General features: G+C 41.3%; 3 protein-coding genes across 6 annotated transcripts in view; all 3 read left to right on the plus strand.

The window, feature by feature from the left end:
* The first annotated feature begins 196 nt into the window (after positions 1-196).
* On the plus strand, positions 197-13,975 carry larp4ab (La ribonucleoprotein 4Ab). The gene is made up of 15 exons (XM_034138952.1): positions 197-665; positions 2,337-2,475; positions 2,769-3,015; positions 3,113-3,249; positions 4,160-4,263; positions 4,575-4,685; positions 5,007-5,060; positions 5,772-5,984; positions 6,750-6,853; positions 6,975-7,193; positions 7,507-7,558; positions 7,717-7,881; positions 7,990-8,123; positions 8,209-8,389; positions 11,338-13,975. The coding sequence occupies exons 1-15, from the start codon at positions 663-665 to the stop codon at positions 11,713-11,715; spliced, it is 2,241 nt and encodes a 746-aa protein (XP_033994843.1). The 5' UTR covers positions 197-662; the 3' UTR covers positions 11,716-13,975.
* Positions 13,976-14,330: 355 nt separating this feature from the next.
* atf7b (activating transcription factor 7b) lies at positions 14,331-21,625 on the plus strand. Of its 4 annotated transcripts, none has more exons than XM_034139255.1 (12): positions 14,331-14,577; positions 15,584-15,645; positions 16,056-16,152; positions 16,327-16,466; positions 16,573-16,713; positions 16,849-17,006; positions 18,365-18,461; positions 18,588-18,707; positions 18,859-19,008; positions 19,306-19,494; positions 19,777-19,882; positions 20,023-21,625. In XM_034139255.1, exons 2-12 carry the CDS (start codon positions 15,598-15,600, stop codon positions 20,256-20,258), a joined length of 1,482 nt encoding a protein of 493 aa, XP_033995146.1. In that variant the 5' UTR covers positions 14,331-14,577; positions 15,584-15,597; the 3' UTR covers positions 20,259-21,625. The 4 variants fall into 4 exon arrangements, with proteins under 4 accessions (XP_033995146.1, XP_033995144.1, XP_033995145.1 ...); XM_034139253.1 differs by having other exon boundaries at positions 14,478-14,581; XM_034139254.1 differs by having other exon boundaries at positions 14,478-14,581; positions 16,342-16,466.
* A 1,491-nt stretch (positions 21,626-23,116) lies between these two features.
* Positions 23,117-25,280, plus strand: part of dip2bb (disco-interacting protein 2 homolog Bb) — a 41,178-nt gene continuing 39,014 nt past the window's right edge. The window contains 1 exon segment of the mRNA XM_034138846.1: positions 23,117-23,815. Coding sequence (XP_033994737.1) covers positions 23,731-23,815 — 85 coding nt within the window. The 5' untranslated portion in view covers positions 23,117-23,730.

The raw sequence follows: 25,280 nt of genomic DNA on the forward strand, positions 1-25,280 counted from the left end.
TTTATAATCATACTTTAAAGTACATTTTACATCATTTAACTTTTTATTCGCATTAATTTGCAGTGGATTATTTCCAATCTGGTTTTCCTACTTTTACTGTCGTAAAGAATCCGAATACTTCTTGCACCACTAAGTAATATTACATATCATTCACAAGGTCTGTGAAGGCATCGCCTCGACTGCAGCGGTGACCTCACATAGGGTCACAGTTGCTACGCCGCGTTAGCTTCGCTGTTGCCGGGTGTAAGGTGGAGGCGGAGTGCAGCCTGTTGGTCGGGACGGACGGGGGCAGACAGAGGACGCAGCTGTCACATGCTGGATGTTCGGTGCCTTGGAGCTGACCTACGGGATGAGGGAGAGATCTTAAAGAACATAATTCTTTAAATGGGGAAACGCTTTTTCTGTTAACGTGAAACCAGTCATCATCCGTTAGAATATTTCAAAGTTGTGGACCGCACGTACGCACTGTTTGGACTGGAGCACGTTCGGTCGTTTGAATAACGTTACCGGGGAGACGGTAGTTGAGACGACGGACGACTAAGCTCTAAATACGTGGGGCCAGTAATTTTTTTTGAACCTTCGTCGCAGAGAATAAAACCAACACGGGATTAGATCTGCTGGAGCTGAGGAGGACATTGTAAGAAAGCGAGGATCGAAGCAGCATGGTGAGTTTTGGGCCTGGAAGAGGCAACGTTAGCTAACATGCGACAACCTGTTTGCGTCCTTCTTCCCGTTTGTAGCTCGACCTAATTGTAGTAACTTCACTCTAAAACTGGAAATAATATCATGTTATGCACCACGACTTTCATTATTTACACGGACAGTTAACCAGGCGTTACTGTCAGCCTCTAAAACAAATAAGCTCAGGGGTGTAAAGTAATGCGGTTATAATATTAACGGTCTACTAGTAAACTTAAGCTAGTAAGCTAAACGAAGGTATTTATGGAGTCGCCAGTCACAATATGGCAGGACTGCGCAACAAACAAGCTTACCCACCCAACACGTGTTTTAGATAAAAAAATGAATGGGGAAAATTGACACTTCGCCTTATTTCACGTTATGCTAAATGTGTTGTTTAATTCATTTACGTTTCATGTTTGGCGACTACTACGGGTGATTTGTGTTAAATGTTAGCTGCTAATAAGCTATCAAAGAGTTTCGCGATAAAGGTCATGGCAAAACGACGCGGATACGTTCACTTTGAAAGAAGAATGCAAAGATGATTTGATACCCATTTAACCACAAACTACTTTTGTTTGGATGCAGCTTTATAATATCCGACCTTAAGAGAAAGGATCTTGCATTTCGTCGCATATGGCTGTGTGGTTGCGGGGGCACCATGTGCTCTTTCTTCCCGATCCTCAGAGCAACGCTTCTGTGCTTCAATGCAAACCCAGAAACGCTGAGTTATAACCTTATGTTGGAGTGCAGGATGTTTTGAAACTTAGATTCGTGTATTGGTTTAATAGAAATGACACAACACACTCAAGGTTTTGCAAATGATGACAGGTCAAAACGCCTTGTTCAAGTCACGCTGCTAGGCTTGTGAGGCAGAGCTGCGCCATGTATGGTAACATGTGACCGTTGGAGAGGCGAGGCCAGAGTAATGAGGGAGCCAATGAAAACCCAGTCAGATGGTTTGTGTGTGAAGAGCTGAGCCCTTGTAAAGGCGGAAAACTAGTTTAAGGGATCTGTGAAGAATCTGCTTCATTCATTGGATTGGCTATAATATATATTAGAGTAATGGAGTCAGTCCTAAAGCTGTTATTTTGAGGCATGATGTTAGCAGTTGTGACTTAAACGAATGGGTGAATGGCTTGCGACGTGTAAAAACTGCTTTCATACCATTTTCATTACTTGGTAATAGAATACTGTTTTTTTCCTGAGGTCCTTTTTGGCCTTTCATTTATATATTGACATGGGTTGGATGCATTATTTTTGTAAAATCCAAACAAAAAAACAAGCCCCTTTTCTGTGAAAACATTGTTACCGTCATGGTCAGCATTGATGTGTATTTGTTTTTTGTCATTTGTATTTGCTTTTAAAATCTCTGTTCACAAGTTGATCCAGATTTAAATATCCAAAATGAATGAGTTTCCAAGTCCTTAATCCACGTTAGGAAACATAGTACAGTTTGAGTACCATTCTTTCCAAATGACAGTGTATTACATACCATCATGTGAAATATTACTGTTTTTTTAAAACAAGAAGATGATCGAAACACTGCATCCGTCTCTAACAGCTATGTTTATTTGTAACGTTCTGTGAAAGGTGTCCCAAACTTTTTTCTGTGACTCAATGTTTATTGATGTTTACTCATGCTTATAATCATGCAGGTTACCACAAAGGGAGCCGGTCTGAACCCCAATGCTAAAGTGTGGCAGGAGATCCCAGCCAGCCAGAGCGACGTCCCGGAGGGGACCGAGGATGCTCCGTGGCTGCTGACCTACCCTCCTCCCGCTGAGATGGCCGACGGTATGAGCTCTTTTAGTTCTGTGTGCAGAGAACTTTAGTTTATCTCCATCTTCCCCTTACATACAGTAAATGTGGACCCAGCACTAACGTCTGGAGAAAGACCATGTGACACGTAGACATGTATAGTATTATTGATCACAAAGCCTATCACAGATAAACATGGCATTTAAGGAAACCGTTGTGGTTATGCAACAAAGACGAAGCATGACAACGTTTGTTTAGAGCAATAGATGCTGTTATCTTAACATGGCAGTTATTTCACAAACATTGTTCCTGCTTGCCTCCTATCTTAGGTTACTCAGACGTTCCCTCTTCAGGGGGAAAAGGATGTGACGGTGAATATCCTGACAGCACTGCTGACTTTGCCTCTGTACCTACAGAGGGCATTGTTAATGGCACTGACAACCCTGACTTGGCATATTTAGCCTTTGACCCACAATGCGAATCAACCGTAGATGGTGATGCTTGTAAGGAAGAACCAATGTCTGAGGAGAGCCTCAGAGAGTCTTTAAAGAAACAGCTCGAGTTCTGCTTTTCAAGGTGAGTACTGAAGCAATGTTCAAAGTCCCCTTTATACCACACATAGATATTTGCCCTTGAATATAGTTAAATTGTATGTTGTTTTGACTGTTTGCAGAGAGAACCTATCTAAGGACCTGTACCTAATATCCCAGATGGACAGTGATCAGTTTGTTCCCATCTGGACCATTGCTTGCATGGAGGACATCAAAGCCCTCACCACTGACGTGGACCTAATCCTGGAAATACTGCGAGGTACCAGTACTGTGGTTCTGCCTGTATTTGTGAGGAATTCTCGCAGATTCATTTATACTTACGTTTATGGATTGAATCCATACAAAACTTAAAAAACATTCTCTACTTAAATGGACTTATTTTATTAGAAAACATAGGTGAAATGGGGAGAACAATGCATGTTTTGGGTGCTTTTGTTAGTTGTGGTGGTTCCCTGTCCCACTTAAAACACTTAACAACTTCAGTGTTTAGGGTTTTTCTCAACAAGAGTAATTGAATAGAAACACTGAACAGTATTTTTGACCAAAGTGTATATATACACACAATGTGTGAGACTTCTGTTTAGATTGGTCACGTTGTAGACTGTTCACAACAGATGAGATGGTGTAATGATCCACTTTAGTTACCAATTAAATAGAGCGAGTCACTGCTAAGATCCCACAACATGATGTTGACACCACAGTGGGTTTCTGCTGATGGATGGGGATTTTCTTTGGGCCTTTTATCTGTCTGATGTCTTTAGCTTGACCTTTAGAGTTGCAGAGCCACTAAAGAAGTCTTTCTTTGTGTGGGGATACATCCTACCTATATGTCCAACCCAGAAAGAATACTTTACAGAGGTGGCGGAACAAAAACAGTTTATATTTTAACCTGCCAAACTCTTCCCACTCGGAGCTGCTCTCATGTGTAACTAATATTGTTGTTTTTGTTATTTAGTTTTAACATGTATCTGTAAAGTGTCTTTGAGTAACATTTTTTAAAGGTGCTTTATAAATGTAAAAGTAAAGCCCCTGGCACAAACCAAGTTAAAAAATGAATTTATGCCGATATATATATACCAGAGAGAGAAGCCTAGTCTGCAACAGTATACTGTGTAGGTGTTACTTCCAGATGGTGAGACACGTGTATTAAAGTCTCTCCTCTGTTACAGCCTCTCCCATTGTGCAAGTTGATGAAACTGGAGAGAAGGTTCGCCCAAACCACAGTCGCTGCATCATTATTCTGAGAGAGGTGCCAGAGACTACTCCAGTTGAGGTAAAGACCCGCCCATCTTACTGTGCAGTAAATCCTTCAAACTGCACCAACATGCTCTTGCTTGTCCACAACGGGATCACACAAATCTGCTGACAAGAAGTCAGTCACGGGTGTAGACCGTGATGTGCATTACCAGCCTCACTGCATTTTGATATTAAACTATAGGGATTTATCTGTTGTAGTGTTTATATATCATGGCTCATTGATAACTTATGATCTCAGAGCCTTCTGGGTAACCCGATGGGACATTTTGTGTGAATTCAGTGTTGGAGGGAGACATGTAATATATGTGCCTTGCATCTCTTCCACAGGAAGTGGAGGCTCTCTTTAAGGGTGAAAACTGTCCTAAAGTGTTGAGTGCTGAGTTTGCACACAACAGCAACTGGTACATAACATTTCAGTCAGACATGGATGCACAACAGGTAAGTCTCCACATTTATAAAGACTATTAGTATGCCATACATAGCTCTTTAATAACGTTTACAGTAGAACTAATCACTATACGTGATCTGATTCTATTATTTTTTGCAACCAAAAGCGTCTTACTTGACCTTGGTGTAGTAAAAGATGTTTGACTTATTACAGTAACTTCATTTACTTATGTCCAAGTAACAAGTTTACAGTTACAATAACTAAAAATACACCAGTACCCTGACAGTGAAGGGCACTACTGTCTTTTATTTCCCAGATCTAAAAGAAAACAAGAACTTTGAACATTTTGTTCCGTTTCCTTTTGTCCTCAGGCTTACAGGTACCTCAGAGAGGAAGTAAAAACGTTCCTGGGAAAACCGATCATGGTGAGTATTGTCACTGCAATGAATTACCTGTGATTGACTTCAGTACGCTACTCAGTTAAATATTTGTTTCAGACTTTAACACTGTTTATAATTGGTTCCGTTTAAGACGCTAGTATGGAACCCAGCAAGCCCTGTGTTTCACAAGATTAGACTTGTGTTGTCAGCCGTCGCTACTCTCTGGTTAAGCCGTAGCCTCGGGAGTGACCTTGGGATTTGTGTGCAAAGGAACTTGATAAGCAAGGAGGTGTTTCTCAGAACCCTTACACACCTAGTATTTCCAGAGAGGTTGATAATCCATTCTTATCACAATGTGACATTTACACTTGTGTTTCCGTTATCTAATACATCCTTTTTCAGCTGGACTTTGAATTGACCTTCAGTGCCTCTGATAAAAACAATTGAGGCTATGACTTAATAACGGTCCTGTCTTAACCCAGGTGATGATCAGTATCGTGCTTGGATTGACCCATATGCACTGTGGCTGGCTGGGAGGAACTTTTCTTCTGTATCTCCCTGCCCCCCCCCTTTCTTTCCCCTAGTCAGTGCAGCGTTGTATGACCTAATGACTGAGATTATGAGATCTAAGGGGACTAAAGGACAGATCTTCAAAGCTTCTCATACACTAGATGCGTCAAACATATTTACTCTTGGCAAACATATGATTATCTCTTTTTACATTTTTTTTATCTTTCTCTGTCTCTCTGTCCCCAGGCTCGCATTAAGGCCATTAACACATTCTTTGGTAAGAACGCCTTCCGCAGTGTGGACTCCAGTGTGTACAGTCAGCATGCCCAGCCCCAGGCTCAGTATGCCTCCCCGGTCTACATGCAGCAGCCATACAGCGCTCAGCAGCAGTACCCCGTGTACCCGGTGGTCTCTCCAACCTGGAACCCCTCCGTCATGCCTTATTTTGAAACACCACTGGTGAGAACCTGAATGTGTTGTTCAGTATATCTAAAAAAAGGGAAATGTCAAGAACAAATTAATTGTGTCAAGGTACTTATAGCAGTGAGTGTTCATTGCAGTTAATGTGATTTTTGATACAACGATATTCTCAGCCCCAGTCCTTTAACTGATTAATAATATCTCTGTGTTCAGACTTTGTGGCCATATAAGCTATAAGTCTGGATATTTTATACTTATTAGAATAACATGACTGCTTGATTTAACATCCTTTGTATGTGTACAATTATACCAATGTGATTATTCTTGGTAACAATAATGTCATGTTTCAAGGCTTTTATTGTCATGTGTGCATAGCTACAGTGTAGTTATGACAATGAAAATCTTAGGTCACAGGCTCCTCCAACAGTGCAATACAATAAAACAGATAAAATAGTACAAGTAAATAAAATCGAATATAATAGAAACAGAATGTGATAGAAACTGTGCAGAATAGTCTATATACAGTCATTGGAATATTGATATATATGATATATGTGAGTTGCAAACGGATGAATGTTATCTATGTTCTTTCAAAAGTTCAGGTGTTTAACATTCTTATGGCCTATGGGATGAAACTGTCAGTCTGGTGGTTTTAGACCTCATGCTCGTACTGTCATTTTGAAGTCAGATCTTTGGAAATGTATTTGTTATAACTATTTACACAATCAAAAAAATTCCATGAAATACATTTTGCAGGTAGTATTTTCTCTAATTTGATCTCTTACTGCTTTTCTGATTATCCAGGCCCCTTTCCCGCACAGCAGATTCATAAATGGTTACAACAATCCTGGGAACTACGAAGCAAACTCCAGCTCTATCAACACCACACGACCCATGAGCAGGAACCGGTAGGTGCAAGTCACGATGACATGATAACGTGTTCTTTCAGAGTAGAGCTGAAGGAGGTTAATTCTGCTTCTTCATGGTAGAAGTCGGTAATAAGAAATATGTGTCTCTTGTGATTCCTAGAAATCATGTTAAGGGCAACCCAAGGCCCGGAGACATGCCCCCTCTTGTGAGCCTGATGGACGGTCTGTCTGGTCCCTTGAGTCCACAGCCCAGTGAGACCTCAGGAGCGCTGACTGGCACCGCTTCAACAACAGCCGCTGTACCCTCCTTCAGCTTCAAAGACCTTTCTCCACACGCCTCCATACCCAATGGGTATCTGAACGGAGCTGCCCGGGGCCGGTGAGGAAATATTATCTTGCTTATTAACACTATGAAGATAAAGATTTGCAACCAAAATTTGACTAACTAATGCGTATTGAGGTGTATGTTATGTGTTGTGAATAATTTCAGTTTTTGTATCATGTCCTGTCACTCTCTGTTCACCGTGACATTTTATATTGTCTAGACTCCACATAGTAAATCCAACTCTTTTTTTGCTTTCATAGTCAGTTTCAGGAAAATTCCACTCATTGCATTGCGTGTTGTTTATTGAATGTTAATGTTACATTGATATGAATACCCATCTAATGTATAATAATGTTTTTTATTCTAGGAGAGGTATCAACAGAGGCATGAGGAGAAGAAGAGAAGATGAACATTCCCTGGTCAGCAAATTTCCTCTTTTACCCCTTTATTTTTAAAGTAGATTTTCCTGTGTAGACCGATGAGGTCCTGATGGTATCTCCTATTCAAACGTTTTTCAGGTATAATAGTATTTTTATTGCAAACTTCACGTTTTACTGAAACTGTATTTTAATGACAGAAGCCTGTCCCTGTGATGGAGGCCAAGGCACAGCCTGCACCGAAGTTTGACCTTGAGGCTTCGAGCTTCCCTCCTCTGCCGGGGTCTGTGGTTAGCATGCGGGGAGATGCCATGCCAGAGGTGCGCCTTTCTGATGTTGTGCGCGGCCTAAAGGTGACCAACAAGGTAAAAAGATTGTCTTCCTTGATACCTTTTACTCTGATGACTCGTATACGTAGCGTTTATATCACAATTGTATGAATGCACATAATTTAAACTTCTTTGTGGTTTTAGCCTGTGAGCCAAGAGGTTAACGAGACTCGTCTCACAAACAAGTCTGAAGATGCTGCCGTCACGCCAGAGCCTGTTACTCCGGCTGCTAAACCTGCTCCTGTGACACCGCTCGCAATGGCACCTCCAGTCTTAAGGTAAAGTTTACTCCAAGCTAAAATGTTATAGACATAGGGTCATATACCAGGAAAATTACTCACCTTTTACGGTTTTTTTGTTTAGTGTTTCTCCTACGGTAGACGAAGAGGAAAAAGCTGAGCCTCCTATTCCAAAGGAAACGGTCTCCCCTTCGGTGCAGCCTGCCTCCCCAACAGCCTCTGAACCGGCTCCCCCCTCCTGCAGCCAGTCTGACGCTACAGAGGTCCCTTCCCCATCTCCTCCAACATCTCCAACATCAGATCTGGTAAGGCCTGCCTTTTGTGTCATTAGCTCACAGCAACCTCAGCTTATGGGTCATTCCAAGACCCTCTTAGATTTGATTATTGTAGGAAATTACATAAACAGTTGATATTCTTATGTTAGAATAGAGGTAGAAAACAAGTCAGATGTTTAAAAAAAAAAAAATGACTTCTCGAAATATCAATGCAGCATAATTTACTTCTCTGCCATTGATGTAAGTGGTCATTTGTAAATGGAGTCATTTAATACTTCAACTAGTCCTGTTTTTATTACATATGTGGCAGAGTTTCCGTTAGAATTTTTCTAAACAAATTGATATGATTCGATATTAACCTGTTAAGCCTGAGAGCCCCCTGTACAGGGGGCTGTGGGGTGTTTTTTCACAAAACTGTGTCTCAGGGCTTCTTAATATTTAAAAACGTATTAATGTGTCATACCCATTTAACGGGAAGAAACTCAGCTAACTGACAATACGAACCATTTTTACCGAAACAAAACACAAGTCTCACAAGAAGCGTCTAAATGAGCCCTGAGCGAAAAAATGCTAACGCACTTAGCACAGAACTCAAGGTAAGAATACCCTTATAACTTATCGTAACTGCACATACAAGATATCAGATTAAAGCTGAGATTCCACAGATTCTATAGGTATTAGTATCATCACTGAGCGATCAGAACTCGCGACAGCGAAGCAAACACAGACGTCACAACACGTAGCATTACGGAGCATTCACGGGAGATCGTCTCACCTTAGCTGTTATTTTGATCAAAAGTCGTGTTCAATGGCATTAAAACGATAAAAACGCTGCTGAAGGTTAATCCATAGGTTAATCTAATGTGTCTGTGTCACTTTGAAATGATTACTGATAATCCATCATTCCATTTTTATGTCAAAAACGGAGATTTCATATTAGCTGCTAATGATAGCCACCAGAGTGTATCGCAGCTTCCGGTTCCGGGGCATTCTGGCTGCGCAGCACTCATTCACCAATGGGTAATGTTTTGATGGATTTAGGAACCCCCCCTCGATTCTATTGGCTCTAACGGTTAAAAAGAGGTGTCAATCATCAAAATCGAACGAGGGGGGCCAGAGATATGGAAAATCCACCCAAATGACCCCAGAAGTGGTTTTTTTCCTTCTAAATTTCTCTAAAAAGGTCAAATGTCACTTGTTTTGCATCAATCTTGATACAGGTTACTTATTATATGTTATAGGTTGGACTCCTAAAGCTTTTACTCTACTATCCCATCATTCAAGGGTGGTTTTCACTATAAGTAATTTAGTTTTTTTGGACGGACACTAATTTACATTTTTTTACTATGTTCAATCTGAATTTACTTTAAAATTAAAAAAATCTATATTGATTTTCTACATCCAACTCACAGGTTTATTATTGCTTTGAGAAAAAAGATGATTAATTTACGCCTTTTTAGAAGTGAAGTTATAAGGCGCGTTCACACCGGAGTACTTTTACCCGTACTTTTCCCGTTTAGTTCCGTTAGTGCCTGGAATTTTGCGTTCACACCAAAAAGAGTACTTAGTTCCGAGAACTTTTACCCCCATTTTTAGTTCCTGCTAGAGAGGTGGTACTATCCTGGGGAGAAAAAAGTACCAATTTCGATTGGCTGGGCGAATTGCAAACCACGCCCCGTAGAACGCCATTGTATTTGCATTATTAGCATTAGCATTAGCCCCGCGCACCAACGGAGAGAGAATAACTTATGGCAACACAAACAAAAACATGGGAGCGGTGAAGTGATGAGGAGGTGTCGGCGTTCTGGCGATTTACTCGGAAGGCTTCAGTAGAAGCTGCTGGGAGTCCCAGCAGCTTCTACTGAAGCCAGTCCCCAACTCCAGGGACTTCTGGCCGGGAACTTCGGGTGGCAGTATACGCCGTGAAGTGGTTTGCGGCCTGCCGGTAAACCCGAAGAAGAAGAAGTGACGTCAGCGGCTTAATTTGCGTAATCTTCCCTCTGGGAACTTATTCCGGTGTGCACGCGATCTGTACTTAGTTCCATGGGGGTACTAAGTGCTGGCACTAAGTGCTGGGCACTAAGTACGGCAAAGTACTTGGTGTGAAAGCGGCTATTGTCATTTGTTTTGGGAATGTCATTTTCGAGCCTGAGACCTGATAAACAGGCTCAGGGCTTAACAGGTTAAACAAACTAATTATAGTTGATTAACTACATTATTCACAAGTGTACAGTAACTTATAATAACACAGGAATAATAAACGGAGCGCTCTCTCCCTCTCCTGACGGCCCGTCAGTATCATGCGGATCCAGTAATGAGTGACCCGACAGTAAAAATAAACATATCTAGCTAGTTTGAGAGGTAATTAAAATAGCTAAGTGTGATTTTCTAACCTGAAGTTTGTGTTTTGCTCCGCTCACCGCTGCAGGTGATCATGTAGAGCTGCGTGTCGACTCGTCAGCAGCAGCAGCTGGTCTCTCTCCCGTCAGATTAGACTTCACTCGCGTTTATGTCCATATCGATCAGATCTAGCTAGTTCTAGCTAATGATATGACTACCTGCTTATTAAAAGACACCTAAACAATAAGCGTCGCTATGCAACCGGGTGAGGCCACAAAGTATAGCGCAGCATTATGCATTTGTTTACATGCCCACCGGAACCCCGAGGCATTACCAACAGATCAACGCACAATCAACCCATACAGGACATCTCTTTCTCCACATTAAGTGGTAGACATTAGAATTGACTATTCTTGTCTGTCACATACTCTTCTTGTTTGTCACATAAGTGGCGCAACTGATGCGGTATTGCGCTAAGGGGAAATTATTTTGACCGGAGAGTTTTAGATATTAGCATATTTTACCAGTCAAAGTCCGGTAATTACCGGCTAACGGAAACTCTGATATGTGGTACGTTTGGTGTTGTTTGTTTGTTTTATATCTTAATTTTAAATGATTGCCCATTGTGTTCTTACCAGGGGGCAAAAAAGCTGAGCTATGCAGAGGTTTGCCAGAGAATGGCCAAGGACCCACCAGCAGCACAGACGCCCTCTCCCTCCCCCCCTGCCTCCTCCGCCGGCCAACCCCTGCAGGAGCTCAAGGTCAATAGAGTCGAGGAGCATCGGCCCAACTCCAGGCGCACTACAGAAAACCGAGAGAAACACGGAGACAGCCGCCCCCCTCGTCAACCACTGCGCTCCTTCAGAGGGGCGAATGGCCAAGTACGACCTGGAGGGCTGAAGACGCGGGAGAATCAGAGAGGCTTGAGTAATGCTGGCAAACCTTTCTCCCCACAGCGGGGAGCCGCCAGACGCAGTGGCAAAGAACAGAACATTCCCCCAAGGTCACCAAAATAACTAAAGAAAAGGGAACCTATAAACATGGACTTTAACAGAAACTAAAACGATATATGTAAATATATAATATATGTAAATACACAGATGAATATATTTCATTTGACAGACTTTTTCAATTAATCTAGTTGCAGACCTGAAATTATTAAGAAAGACTTAGTAGTTGTACCTTTTTGAGGTTAAATGCATCTATTCTGCTGACAGAATGGATACAAAAAAAAAATACTGTGCTTCAAATTATATCACAATGAAGTTCTCAGAAGATCTGTATTGTGTGTGTTTGTGTTTTAGGAGAGAGATGGATCCTGTTACTTTTAAAATATAAGGTAGTCTAACATCTAAAAAGCTCTGCCAACACCCAAAATGATTACGGCACATTTTTTTCTCCGCATGTTTATTGTTGGCATATTCATCTTGAGCTTTCTTGTCATATTTGTTTTGCGTTGAAATCAAGGATCTATGATTATTTATAGAATAGAGAATTTAATCCATGACGGAATCGTAGAAACAGGACTGCGGTTCACTACTGATTTTAACTTTGAATTTATGAGTAGTTGAATACTGAATACTGTTTGTCGATCCACAAATAATGCTTGTGAAAACAAACGTACATGGATTCAGAAAATTGTGGTGTGTAAATGATTAGATTTTTGCGATGCAGATATTATATCAAAACCACTGACATTTGAACTAAGCCCTGTAGTAGGGCTGCTTCTTTACTTTTTCTACAGGATTTAATTTGTGATTTAACTAGTGTTTTCAACCCTTTCTTGTAAAAATTGTATTTTTGAATATTCATGAGTTAGTGATCATCCTAATGACCTACTGTTTCTGAGGATTATTAGATGTAAGCAGAATGAATGTCTTAATGTTTTTATCTAATGTCAGTAATGCTGTTGTGTGTCTCTGAAAGCTAGATTACAGGGTTCGGTGGCTGATTTTGGTTTAAGGCCCAGATTCTGTTCTAGCTAGTTCTTAATTTTGATTATCTTGATTTATTTTTAGAGTAGGATGGTAAATCATGAAGTATGAGCTGTTTTTTAATCTGCGACTAGCATTTGCATGATAATTACTAAAACAAATTGGATGATCTAAGGATCTCAGGATGACAAATTGAATTTGAGTTTTGGCTTCCTGTTGATGAACTGTTTTAATGTTGATGCCATGGCCAGTGTCTAAACTTGATTTGGGGACATTGAGTGCCTGCATCATCTGTTTTGATTTAATAGATGAGACTTCAAATGAATGTAGTCCTTTTGGCAAAAAGATACACTTGAGTTTGATTTTGTAAATGTCTATGTATCAGCTTGCCTTGAGCTTGTGTGTGTGTATATACAGATTTATTTTTGGGTTAATTTCCTTTTTTTTTTTCTGCTGACGTGTTTAATTTTCTATCAAGTCATGTTTTCCTCATGTTATTGAATTTAAGTGTAATATTGGTAAATGTGTGTGTAGATTGATCTGAGAAAAGATACTTGGATATGGACATCTGAGATGGATATATAGAAGTAGGAAACTTGTTTCATAGAAATGCTCAACTTAAGCTTAAATGTCTTTCGATTTTGTGTTTTCATTTCAACAAATAGTCTGTGATGTTGTACATGGAAATGAACAACAGATGAGTAAGGATAAGGAATTACAGATTTTCAGCATCGGGGGTTAAAAACATTTCTTTTTGGAGTTCTAATCGTGTTTTTTTTTTTTTTTAAAGTTCTCAGCTTGTAGGGACTGCAATGTAAATTATCGTGTCTTGTAATCAGCAGTTAAAATGTCATGTCCTTGTAAATGTGTATGAAAGATATTGCTTCTTCAAACTACATGGAACAATAATATCAAAGCAAACCCCCAGTGCCTTTTTAACAGTGTTTAATTACAGTATAAAGAGTGCAAGAATTGTGAACACATCAATTTGTCAGACTAAACAAGGCTGGTTAATTGGTTGTAAAGATCCTGCATTATCAGTGTATGACACTTGGGTACACTAGGTCCTCCCCAATGTTAATCTCAGTTTATTGTGGCTGCAGCTGCAGGGCTGGGGCTGGTTGGAGTTCAGCTTAATGTGTGTGTGTGCGTGCATGCCTGTTCATCATATGTCTATGATACAGTTGATTTTGTTAGCTTGTCAGTGCAGTTTTAGGCCTATTATAGAATACTGCTTGTTACTCACAATGAAACAAATTACAGCCAAGTACACACTGGTTTAATAAGTGAATATGTTATTGCTAAGCCTAAGGTATGAAAATAAAGATTTATTTTTAAAACAGCCGTGTCTTGTACGTTGTATGTTTGCACCACATTATGTTGTTGAAGCAGATGCGATTGAAGTTTCACATACATTGGATATGAATATCATAAATACCAGACACCTAATTGGTGACCGGCTTGTTTTCTTCTATTTAAAACTGGAATTGTTTTTCTTTTAATAGGCAAAACTGCCAGGACAGACATGCCCATTGTCACTGTCCTGCCACACCAGAAAAGCAGTGTCAAAGGATTTCTACATGACATCTGCCAAGTAATTATCCGGAAATAGACAAACTTTATGTAACTGTTGTGGTTCTAAGCATATTTGGTTTTAGACTATTGAGTGAGTTTGTAGAGAGTTCAGTGATGCTTGACAACAAATAGCATTTAAACAAAGGCCAAATAATAGTTAATAGTATATTAACATAAAAATAATACAAATATTTTAGTTAAAATATTGGTGGATAAACCTTCACGTTTCCTCCTCACGTCAATCTTGTTACGTAACACTCTGCCATGTTCCAACTCTCGCGCTGTTTTGCTAATGGAAGTGTCAGAGTGTCAACAAGCAGCAGCATACTGTCCGGAGCAGGGAGGAGGGAGTCCAGAGGATATTTAAACGTCGGTGAGTTTACTCACATTTATGATCATCCAACGTAAAATGTGGTATTTTGCGAAGTTAATTCAGTCAATTTGCATGAAACCTGATGTTTTGGGGCGATCGTAGCTCAGTTTATGAGCACAGCTTGTTTAGCTTTAGCGTGCTAACGGTTAGCTACTAACTTGGCGGACCAGTGTGAACGGCTTCAGTTAGCAGTTAGCATTAGCTTAGCTTGCTGTGTTGTGACTGTTATCTACACCACACGTTTCGCTTGGAGGGGCGAATCCGTTCGTCCTTTATAGGTTATTAGTTTCCATGATGTAAGCTTCCACGTTCTTCATAAAGACACGGCTGTCAGGTTTCAGTAATCAAATATATTGGTGTGGTTAGCGATAGGGTTATGCTAGCTAAAGGCCCGTCTCTCATAAAGTAGGGGCTAACGGAAGAATTGGTACTTAGGTTAACCTATCTACAGTCCGTAACCTAAGCCACCTAGCTAGCTACACAGCGGAACGACCTCGAGTGAGAGCCAGCTAGCGCCAATGGCTTGATGACACTGTGGGGGTGGATTGCATAGTAGCTTGCTTTGGCTCTGCTGCCTTGTCGCTCCCGTTTGGCGTTAGTCCCTGATTTCCTGAAAGAGCGAACCTATGTTCCTTCAGGCCGACAGTCTCCGGCCTGTTTACCTCCTAACCAGTTGTCACTAGGGTGTTTTCTTTAGTGACAGGAGAGCACATGCAATTCATGGCGCAAAACAGATTGTAGTTCTCAACAGGTGAATGGCAGTCATGCTATATAGTCTGATGTTGTAGTGTGAGACATTAGCATGTTCAAAACACAAGCTAACATAAATAATAGTCAGACTTTGAGTATATTCTGGTTACACTATTGACATTCAATTGCTTTTAAACATTACCAGAAATGAACAGCTTTGTGCCTAACTTGAGCATCAGCAGCTGTAATGCTCCATATGTATACAATGATACAGACAATAACAAGTTGCTATTTTCTTGCTCTCTTTTGCAGAACATTTGTCTGAGATGGGGGATGATCGACCTTTTGTATGCACTGCCCCTGGATGTGGGCAGGTATGAATTCTGAACGCATCGATTAATATGCATCTCTTTATAACACCCTCTTTCACTCTATTTACATTTGACACCTCTAAGCCTCCAACTTGAAAATCTTAAACACATCATCGCCTGTTTCTTATTACTACATGGGCTCATTGCAATTTATCTAACAGCTAACTTAACAGTTAATGTACTGTACAAATGCCAAAGTAGTCAGGGATCATTCCCTACTTCACTGTGGACCATCTGCACTAAAGCAAGTGTTATTGTTCATCTTGCATCATCTATAAAAAAGAGCTTTTGATGAATTATTGGTCACCTGTCAGCAACACAGTAGTAGTAGTACTACTAATGCTATGCTTTTCTTTTTTACATTTTATACTATTGTATATCTAAATGTATATGCTGTGTTATTTTCTTTGCAGAGATTCACCAATGAAGACCACCTGTCAGTCCACAAACACAAGCATGAAATGACATTAAAATTTGGTCCTGCCAGAACAGACACTGTTATCATTGCAGGTAATTCCAATATCATTTACTTAAGAATTTCTTACATTAAGCTGAACTGAAGTGTTATCAACTTCTCAATGTTCTGAAGACCTGTATCAATTTACTACGGTGATGTCTGTTGGTAGGGAGCAATTTATGTCCTGTAACCCCCTGAACTTACATGATCTATTCTTTGTTTCTCTGATCCATTTTTTGCAGATCAGACACCCACACCCACACGTTTCCTAAAGAACTGTGAGGAGGTTGGGCTTTTCAATGAGCTAGCGACCTCCTTTGAACATGAGTTTTCCAAAGCACACGAGGACGACCAGAGGAATAGAAGGGTGAATGATTAAAACACTGTTGTTTTCCGTATAACATAAAAATAGTGAGACTATTTTATTATTTTACATTAACTGAAAGGGTATATTCATCTCCTGCTCTATTCAGGCTGCACCTTTACAAACACCATCTGAGGTAAAAGTTGAGGATGATGTTCCTTTACAAGTGGATTCCTCCTCTCCTGGAAGTCCGGATTCCTCCTCCAGCATGTCAGACAACAGCAGAGACTCGAGCATGAGAGGAGGAAAGGTACAGTCCCAAAGTGTTATTGCATGCTGATAGCACGCTGGTTCATGAATTTGCTCTTGTTCATGAGTTGCCATTTGAAAATCAATAATTTGTTCTCTATTCATGCAGTCATGGTATTATTATATTTCTCCCCAGGAGATTCTAACGAAGCTGGTTGCCAGCTCTACCCCCACTCCAACCATTGTGCGCCCAGGTTCTCTTCCACTTCACCTTAGCAATGACGCGCTAAACCCCACTATGCCATCTCCAACGTCTGTCATCACTCAAACACCGCCCTCCAACAGACAGCTCGGGTAATCTGCAGTGTTCACATTTCTTGAGGCCTACGACTGTATTTGCTCAACATCCTAAAATTGAGGTTGTTCCAGGGAAACTGTACACTGTCTTGGAGTGCTGTTTGATATTAGCATGTGGGAACATTGATATAGTCTACTTTTAGAGAGGTTTGGTCAGAAAATGTATTTGTCAACACAGTGGAATAAGTGTGCTTAATTTTGTATCTTTCCCACTTCTGTGTTTGTCTGTTTGAGGTACAGTTTATATATTTCTCCATCATTCTCTGCTTCCTGATCTAAAAGCGCAGTGGAAACAGGTGTGGGTGGAGGCTAACTGTCCTCTTTAGCTCCATATTGCTGCAAGACCCCATTTACACGGGAACGTTTGCGTTTATGCACCGTATGCGTTTTCAAAAAAGTCTTCCGTTCACACGCATTCGATTCATTTAACGTGTCCGTTCACACGAGACCGCTGGAAACGCTGGAAACGCTGTAGTACATATGCCAGGCCTGTAAGTGGCGCTGCTGCCGCCACAAAATACACCAAAAGCAGCGAAGAAGACCCTGGAGCATGGTTGCCATGGTTGCCCTTCTGTTTATTCTCCGCTGTGGACGGCGTGTGCTCCTGCTGTAAATCTCTCCGGTAGTCCACCAGCAGATGAAAAACACCCACCTCTCCGCCTCTTCCAAGGGACGAGGGCACCATGCGGCAGTTTCCGTAAACATTTTTTTTCGCCGGTCAACATGTCCGTTAAAGTTTAAATCTTCCGTACAAAATTAGAAAAGTGCCCGTCAGAGGTCTTCTTTGTTATTTATTGAGCTTTAAAACAAATTGATAACGACTCTATATAATAATAATAAACGGAGCCTCTCTTTTCCCCCCCCTCTTCTGACAGCCCAGCAGCTGATCTCTGAGCAGGAGACGTGGGGAGAGGGAGGCGGGGCTATTTCATCGTTATCAGAAAATGATCGTATAGAGGCTTACACGCGGAGCCGTTTGCCCCCCCCAGGGCGTTCCGTTTGCAGATCTATTCACCTTGGGACCCGCTATCGTTTGCAGGGTCCGTTTCTATCGTTTTGTTACGGCCTCGTGTAAACGAAAGGGCTATACGCAAGAGAAACTATGCGGATACAACCCGTTTCGTCCTCGTGTAAACGGGGTCTAAGTTACGCCTACTTTTGAGAGATCAAATAAAATCCCTCTCAAAAGGATACCTCGCCCACATATTATGTTGCTCCAACTGCTTTTTCTTTGGGTACAGTTAGCACTAAGAGACAGAGATTGTGGAAAAAATAAAATACTTTGTAAATCTGGTTCTCAATCTGTATTTTGTCACAGAACGGAGAATTTGAGAATTTACTGTTCTTGTCAACAGATCCCCAACAAGTGCTTTTCCACTGGTGAGGCACCTCCCCAATGGGCAAACAATCCCTCTACTGCCCAGTCCCTCTCAGATGACCTCCGTTATATCTGTAAGCTTTTTACAAAACTTGGCACAAATGTATAAAAAAGGATTCTATTAAAATTGTCTTTCTTAAAATGTACAATTTTGTGTCTGTTTCTCTCTTTCTCTCTCGTCTATGTGTGGTCATTTGTAGCTTGCGAGGCCATTGAACTCTGTGCCTTACATCCCTGGGATTCCAGGGCCTCCAGTTGGCGGGGCCAGCAGCGGCTCATCCTCCCCGTCTGGGTATAGCCTGCACTCCGAGGCCAAGATGGTGAGATGGTCACTCATGTTGGCATAAGTTTGTAGGCGGCAGGCCCTGAAAAGCTGTTGTATTATGTGACAATTGCTTCTCTATATTGCGTCTTTTTGGTGAGCTTAAAGTTAAATGTTCTTCATGGAATGTTATTTGTGTGTCTTTATAGAGGCTGAAGGCAGCTCTCACTCACCAGGGCCCAGGAGCACAAGATGGAGCTGGTGGGGGGGCAGGATCTAACCCTGCTGTCCCCCAGCGACAGGAACAGAGCCAACAACCATCTCAAAACTCTGACGCACCATCACCTGCCCAACCCCAGGTAATACACATGAGAACCTTTTATTGAGAAGACTATCTAATAATAATAATATCATAATAATAAGCCATTTCTTTGCCTAAACAAGGAGTATATAAAATATGATATTATAATAGTATTTTTATTTATTGAGCCAGTGTTGTAGATAGACAGTTGAGATAGACAATTGATGGTTTTGATTATTTAGTTGAATTTATATTTATTAAAGGTTATTTGCCAAACAAGGTGAAGTGAGATTTTTGGATTTACTTAGGTTTTTTATTTGTCTTTGCTCACCGCACCTCCCTCCCCATTTTCCAGGTGTCCCCTGCTCAGCCAACAGGAGGCCGGCGGCGGCGAGCTTCAGAGATGGACCCTGATGAGAGGAGGGAGCGCTTCCTGGAGAGAAATCGGGCGGCCGCCTCCCGTTGCAGGCAAAAACGAAAAGTGTGGGTTAACTCTTTGGAGAAAAAGGCAGATGATCTGGTCAACATGAATGTGTCTCTTTCGGTAAGTCGTCCACTTCCCAGTCCAGGGTTGTATCCAGAATTTAAACGGGGTTCATATTCAGCTTGGAAAAGTGTGAAACCTTTTTCAATTCATAATTAATAGCTAAACAGCGTTTTTGGGGTCATTCATGAGGATACTCAAGATGATGGAAATTCCCCTTGCTCAACTTATTGTGTGTTTTTATCCTATATAATCCCATCCCTGGTGATGTGTAGGATCCATGTTTAAACATGAACAGAGATTGGTCATGCAAATGATTTGGATGTTTTGTGTTGCCATCAGAATGAAGTGGGCCTACTGAGGAACGAGGTGGCACAGCTGAAGCAGCTCCTCCTGGCCCACAAAGACTGCCCGGTCACTGTTATGCAGAAAAAGGCAGCTTTCTTAGGTAACCATTGAGCTGCAAACAAGAATCCTGCGCTGTATCTTTTTCTTTCGTCAGGATCCATCTATCACCTCATCCATCTAATGTGTTCTTTTTACTCGCTCACCTCTCTTAAGGGTGAATGTTTCTTTCTCTGTCTATAGCTGCAGGAGGAGAGGAAACCTCCAGGGATACTTCCAGTGAACCCATCGGCTCCCCAGCGGCGGTCATTCAGCACGGGCCGTCACCAACCGCCTCGGCCTCCAGCCCAGTTGCCACCATCAACGGGCTGAGCGTCCGTGCTGCAGAGGCGGTGGCCATGTCGGTCTTGGCTGGCATGGGGTCAGGCCAGCCGGGGGGTGTTGTAATGGCAACTCAGTCACAGTCGGCCCAGAGATGATGTGCTGACGCAGGTAGCCGGTATGAAGTGGCATTCTGAGGCAGTACTGGTGATGTAAAAGAGAAACTCACCCTCAAATCCCACCCCAGACTAAGATACACTCGTCCCCTCACAGCCAATGATAATCACACAAAGACACGGCCCAGTGCCTCCGTCAACCCTCCAGTCCCAGCAGGCTCCCTGTTAAGAGATGCTTGGGCACTCTTTGTATGTAAATATGAACAACACGTCAAACACTCGCTCTTAAGTTTGTAGTCATTTCTTGTTAATTAGTGACAGTTGAAGGTATACATTTGGATGAAAAGTATGTAGGAAAAAGTTAATTTTATCTAAAAATAAATGTTCAGTTCAACTTCAGTCCCACACACTGGCTGTGATGAGGTTGGTTGCTTTCCAGGCTGACAATTGTATTTTTCATTTGTATGAAAAGATTTTTATGCCTGATACTGGTATTCGACATAATGTTTGCTGATGCAGTGAAAGTATGGTGAGAGATTGGCTGGCTGATTTCAGTAAAAGTCAGCCTGGAATTTTTTTACGTGGTCTTTTTGTTGTTTACTTTTCAATCTGACCATTTGTGTTCTCTTTAAACACACATGACGGTTTAGTCAGCCGAGTGCAAAAAACAAAAACAAATTGTAGATGTGTACACAGTTTATCCTGTGAGTGTGTGCCTGACTTTTTTTACCATCAATTTTAACCTAATTGGAATGTATGTCTTTACATTAGTCGTGTATGTATCAAACCCTATTGACTGCATGGATTACTCGAGGCTGAAGAATACCACTGTTTGTGCTTCATCATACTATTACTGTTTATTGTTATGCTTTTCTTCTGTTTTAAACATCAATTTACTGATGCAAAAAGTGTCCTCGTTATATACGGATTTAATCCTCAGTCCTCATGTAACACTCTTGAAATAGTTAGCTTTAGATGGCCTTCAAATGATAATCAGACATAATAGATAATAAATCATTTACCCTGGCATTTCATTTGAGGAAAAGAGTAGTGCAATATATTTTTCTATTGAATATCAATGTTCTTGCATTTATTTGTTGTCTGTAGCCCAGCCGCTGAGAGGGGTTTCATCCATTTCAGTTGAAAGCTAAAGTTATGAGGTGACCAGAGGGAATGTGATAATGAATATTTTTTGAATGAATGAGATTAGTGATTAGTGCCGATCTGTAGAAACTTACAGATGTCCTAGTCCTGGGTGCTTTCCAACATTTGAAAAGCTGTCTTGTATCATGATAAAGACTCAAATAGTTGTGCGAGGTGCTTCTTTTGAAATTTAAGTTTTGAAATGCATATTATTTTATACCGCAGTGTACTTCCAAGACTATCATTTCCCCCCCCCCCCCCCCCCCCCCCCTTGTCATTCTGTGTTTTGTTTTTTTATAACGTCATTGTTTTTAAGATGTTTATTTTTTTCTCTGTGAGCATGTCAGGCTTTTTTTCCCATCATGTGATTTGTATGTCCCTTTTTATTTTGTTTAAGAGCATAGATGTCTTGAACCACATGAAAACATGTTTCTATCTGTATGGAGAGTTTGTCGAATACTCAGGCTTCAAGATGGGAAAATTACTTGTGTATAGTCTCATCTTATGAATACATTGTCTTGGGCAAATATTAAAAATAAATTAATGAAAAGGAAACCATAATCAGAATGTTCCCACCTATCCCCACTTTGTGCCTCTTGTATTGCAGAAATTGCTGTGTTCAGCCTCCCAAATATGGACATTTTTCTCTTTTAGTTCATCATTAACTTACTTCCTTTTGGTTTTGACTGGCTAAATTAGATGTTTAAAGACACCATTTCTGACCTTTGATAATGGCATGTATATTTTTCCCTATTTTCTGACATTTTATAGAAAAAATGATTAATTGAGTAATTAATTGGCAGATGAACTGCAAATGAATATAATTGCAACTTGCAACCCTGCTATTTAACTTTGAAAGTTGACACAACTTTAGAGTTGTGCGTACATCTTCTTTCTACAGGGCCTGACCCAACTGAGGCCCTTGGCAAAATTCTGGTATGGGCCCTTACCTGACACTAACATTTTAAAGGTCCCATGTCATGGCCATTTCCACTGATCATAATTCCATTGTTGAGCTCCAATAGCTCCAGCCCCCACCCTCCCTGTGAGCACAGTGTGCTCTGATTGGTCGGGACGTTGTGAATCGCGCTGAGCTCCGTGGAGGTGTGGTTTCCTTGTTTAGCGACAGCCAAACTCATCCTGAGCACACACAAAGTCACAGCCGAAGTAAAAACAATAAGTGTGGCTTGATATTGAGTAAGAAAAAGGTTGATAAACGCTGTGAGAATGGGTCTGCAGAGAGAATTTCGCCGTGATCCCAACTGTGTTATCAGCCTGCACAGGGAGGAGAAATCAGCAGAGCTGCTGCCTGCACAGTGTGTGTGTGTGTGTGTCCGTGGATTGGTCAATTTGAACCAATCAGCGGGGGCTTAACGTAACTGCTCCGCGGACATAACGTAACGGCTCCACGGATTGGTCCATTTCGTTCCGGGTACCGCATGACCGTATCGCGTCATAGCTGTGAGCGTGGCTACTGGGTATCCAGACGTCACGATGCCCAGGAAGAACATGAGAAATCTCCAACGAGGTGTTTTGGGGAGGTATTTTCTGTGTTAGAGTTTTACTCCCTACAGGGTGTACTTTGAGGGTTTTGACTCTGCAGACCGTTTACATGCATAAAAACCTTCATAACACACAAGGGGACGGGTAATAACCGGAAAAGCATGACATGGGACCTTTAAAGGAGACATGTCATGCTTTTCCGGTTATTACCCCGGCAGCCATCTTTGTTTAGTTGGGCCACAGCAGCATGCCTACTATCGCAATTGAAACTTAATTTAAATATATTTAACTTAATCTTTTATTGTGCGCAAGCAAGGATGTTTACTTATCCTCCAGATGGTAATGTGACTTTTTCTAAGATGTATTTAGTAACCTAAGGTATTAAGGGTTGTTTTAGGACTATAAGAGGGTTTTTTCAAAGTTTACACTGGTTATTTTTTGGGAAAGCAGACGTTAACTGGCTAAGCTAACTGTTAGCTTTGGGCTCCGGTGTTATGTTAAATTATGAGAGGCACAAACTGGGGCTAGTTTTCCACCTGAGGGGAGGGTGGCAGGTGAGTTGACTCTGGAGGAATGCTGCTTCTCCTCCTCCCTGCTGTAAAAACACAACGGCAGAGGGAGCAGAGAGCCTGCTTCATCCCCACCGTCCTGTCACAGCAATTACCGTCAGCCCCGGTCATGTGACTGACAGACTCCTCTGGCTCCGAGTTGTTCCCATCTCCCACAGTCATGGCGGTGTCGGGAAGTCGCGAAGATGGAGTAAACATCACCACTGCTTCATCTTGATTTTATTTTAGCTTCATGCTGGACTGTATCTACCGTCATCCGAGATATCGCAAACATCCCGCAGGCTGCTGTGCTTCCAACGATGGCCGACCGCAACGTTGATCTGTCGGCTCTGCCTAAAGAGGTCAGGGACCAGCTGGCGGAGTTGGATCTGGAGCTATCCGAAGGTAAGGTTCCCATACAGCGGGTTTAGTAGTTACAGCTGCGGCGGGGATCAAGTGTAGTGAAAAGTGTACATCTTGAGTGTGTTTACATGATCCAGCTTCAGATAATCGTCCTGTGTCAGCTGGTTGAGCCTCAGTGCTGCTGCAGTGCACGACTACAACAAATGATAAAAACACACTGACCTCCTTTTGAAGCTGTAATTTCTCCATGCAGTATCCTTGTTGCTTTTATAGCACATAAACACATTTGTTTGCATAGATTACGACAGATAATATAATACAATGTGTGTTTATGTTTGTCATCTGGCATGTTTTAGTTTTTTTTCCACCATTGTCTTGCTTTGATCCATATAATTTGCCTACATACAGTCATACAGTGCTCATCATCACAGCCATATAAGCATAAACACTCCTGTCGAAGAAAATGGGTCAAGTTTGTCTTCCCTGAGGCCCTGTATGTGTGTGCAGCCTCAGACATCAGTGGACACTAAATGATGCTGTGGCCCCTCCAACACTCTGATGCCCTGAACCCTGAAACTGCAGCAAATATATAAGAGGGTTATTTATTTTAGAAGAACGGTTAGATATGGGAAAAGGGCTGTTATGCAAGTCTCCCTCCTCACACTATGAATCACAGTGCAGCAGCTTGATTGGTGCTGTGCTGCTCTCAGGTGCCCGAGGCTTGGATGAGTAATGTTGTGTTTAACACAATAGAGCCAAGCAAGGGGGACGCATGGGCCACTAATGATGCCCCTGAGTCCCCTTTTGCACCTTAGACACACAGAGCTACCTTGACCTCATCCTGCTCATATAGAAGAACAGGTGAAACTTTAAGGAATACTTCTCCCACAAAAGGACCAGTGGTATATCAATTACTCACTCAGTTTTGCCTTGAACTCTTGAGGAGATTCTTGTTTGCCTCCACAGTAAAATACAGAGAAAATTCTTGATAAATTGAACAAAATGGAGGCTTTATTAAACAACAGCAAATCCATAAAACAATCTGTTTATAAACGTTCACAGAAGTCTTATTCATCAAGTTGTATGCTAACTACTTCCTAAAACATTTTCGCTAAAACTTTACTATTTAAACGCTCTTTTGCTGATATTAAAACACAGCTGGTTCTTATTAGTCATCACGACTTTAGTCGATATTTCGAATTATTTGTTCAATAAAAATGAGAAAATGTGCGAGAAAAACAGTTTATTGATGATTTTAAGTAGATAACACGGGATGGGAAAGTGAATATAATACAATATTTTGTGGGTGAAGTATTCATTCACAATCACATGAGAAAACCCAGGATATAGTAACAGAGTTGTGTTCGGAATATTTTCTCTCATTCATTCAAACAAATAGGTTTTAAATAGACAAACTAGCTGGCAGTCTTTCCCACACAACTGGCTGTGGGTCTCGATGATTTTCCCAGTCACTTGTTTCAATTTAGTTTCTCTAAAGTACAACAAA

The sequence above is a fragment of the Trematomus bernacchii genome, unplaced genomic scaffold (genome assembly GCF_902827165.1).
Source record: "Trematomus bernacchii unplaced genomic scaffold, fTreBer1.1, whole genome shotgun sequence".
In the NCBI taxonomy this organism is placed as follows: Eukaryota; Metazoa; Chordata; class Actinopteri; order Perciformes; family Nototheniidae; genus Trematomus; species Trematomus bernacchii.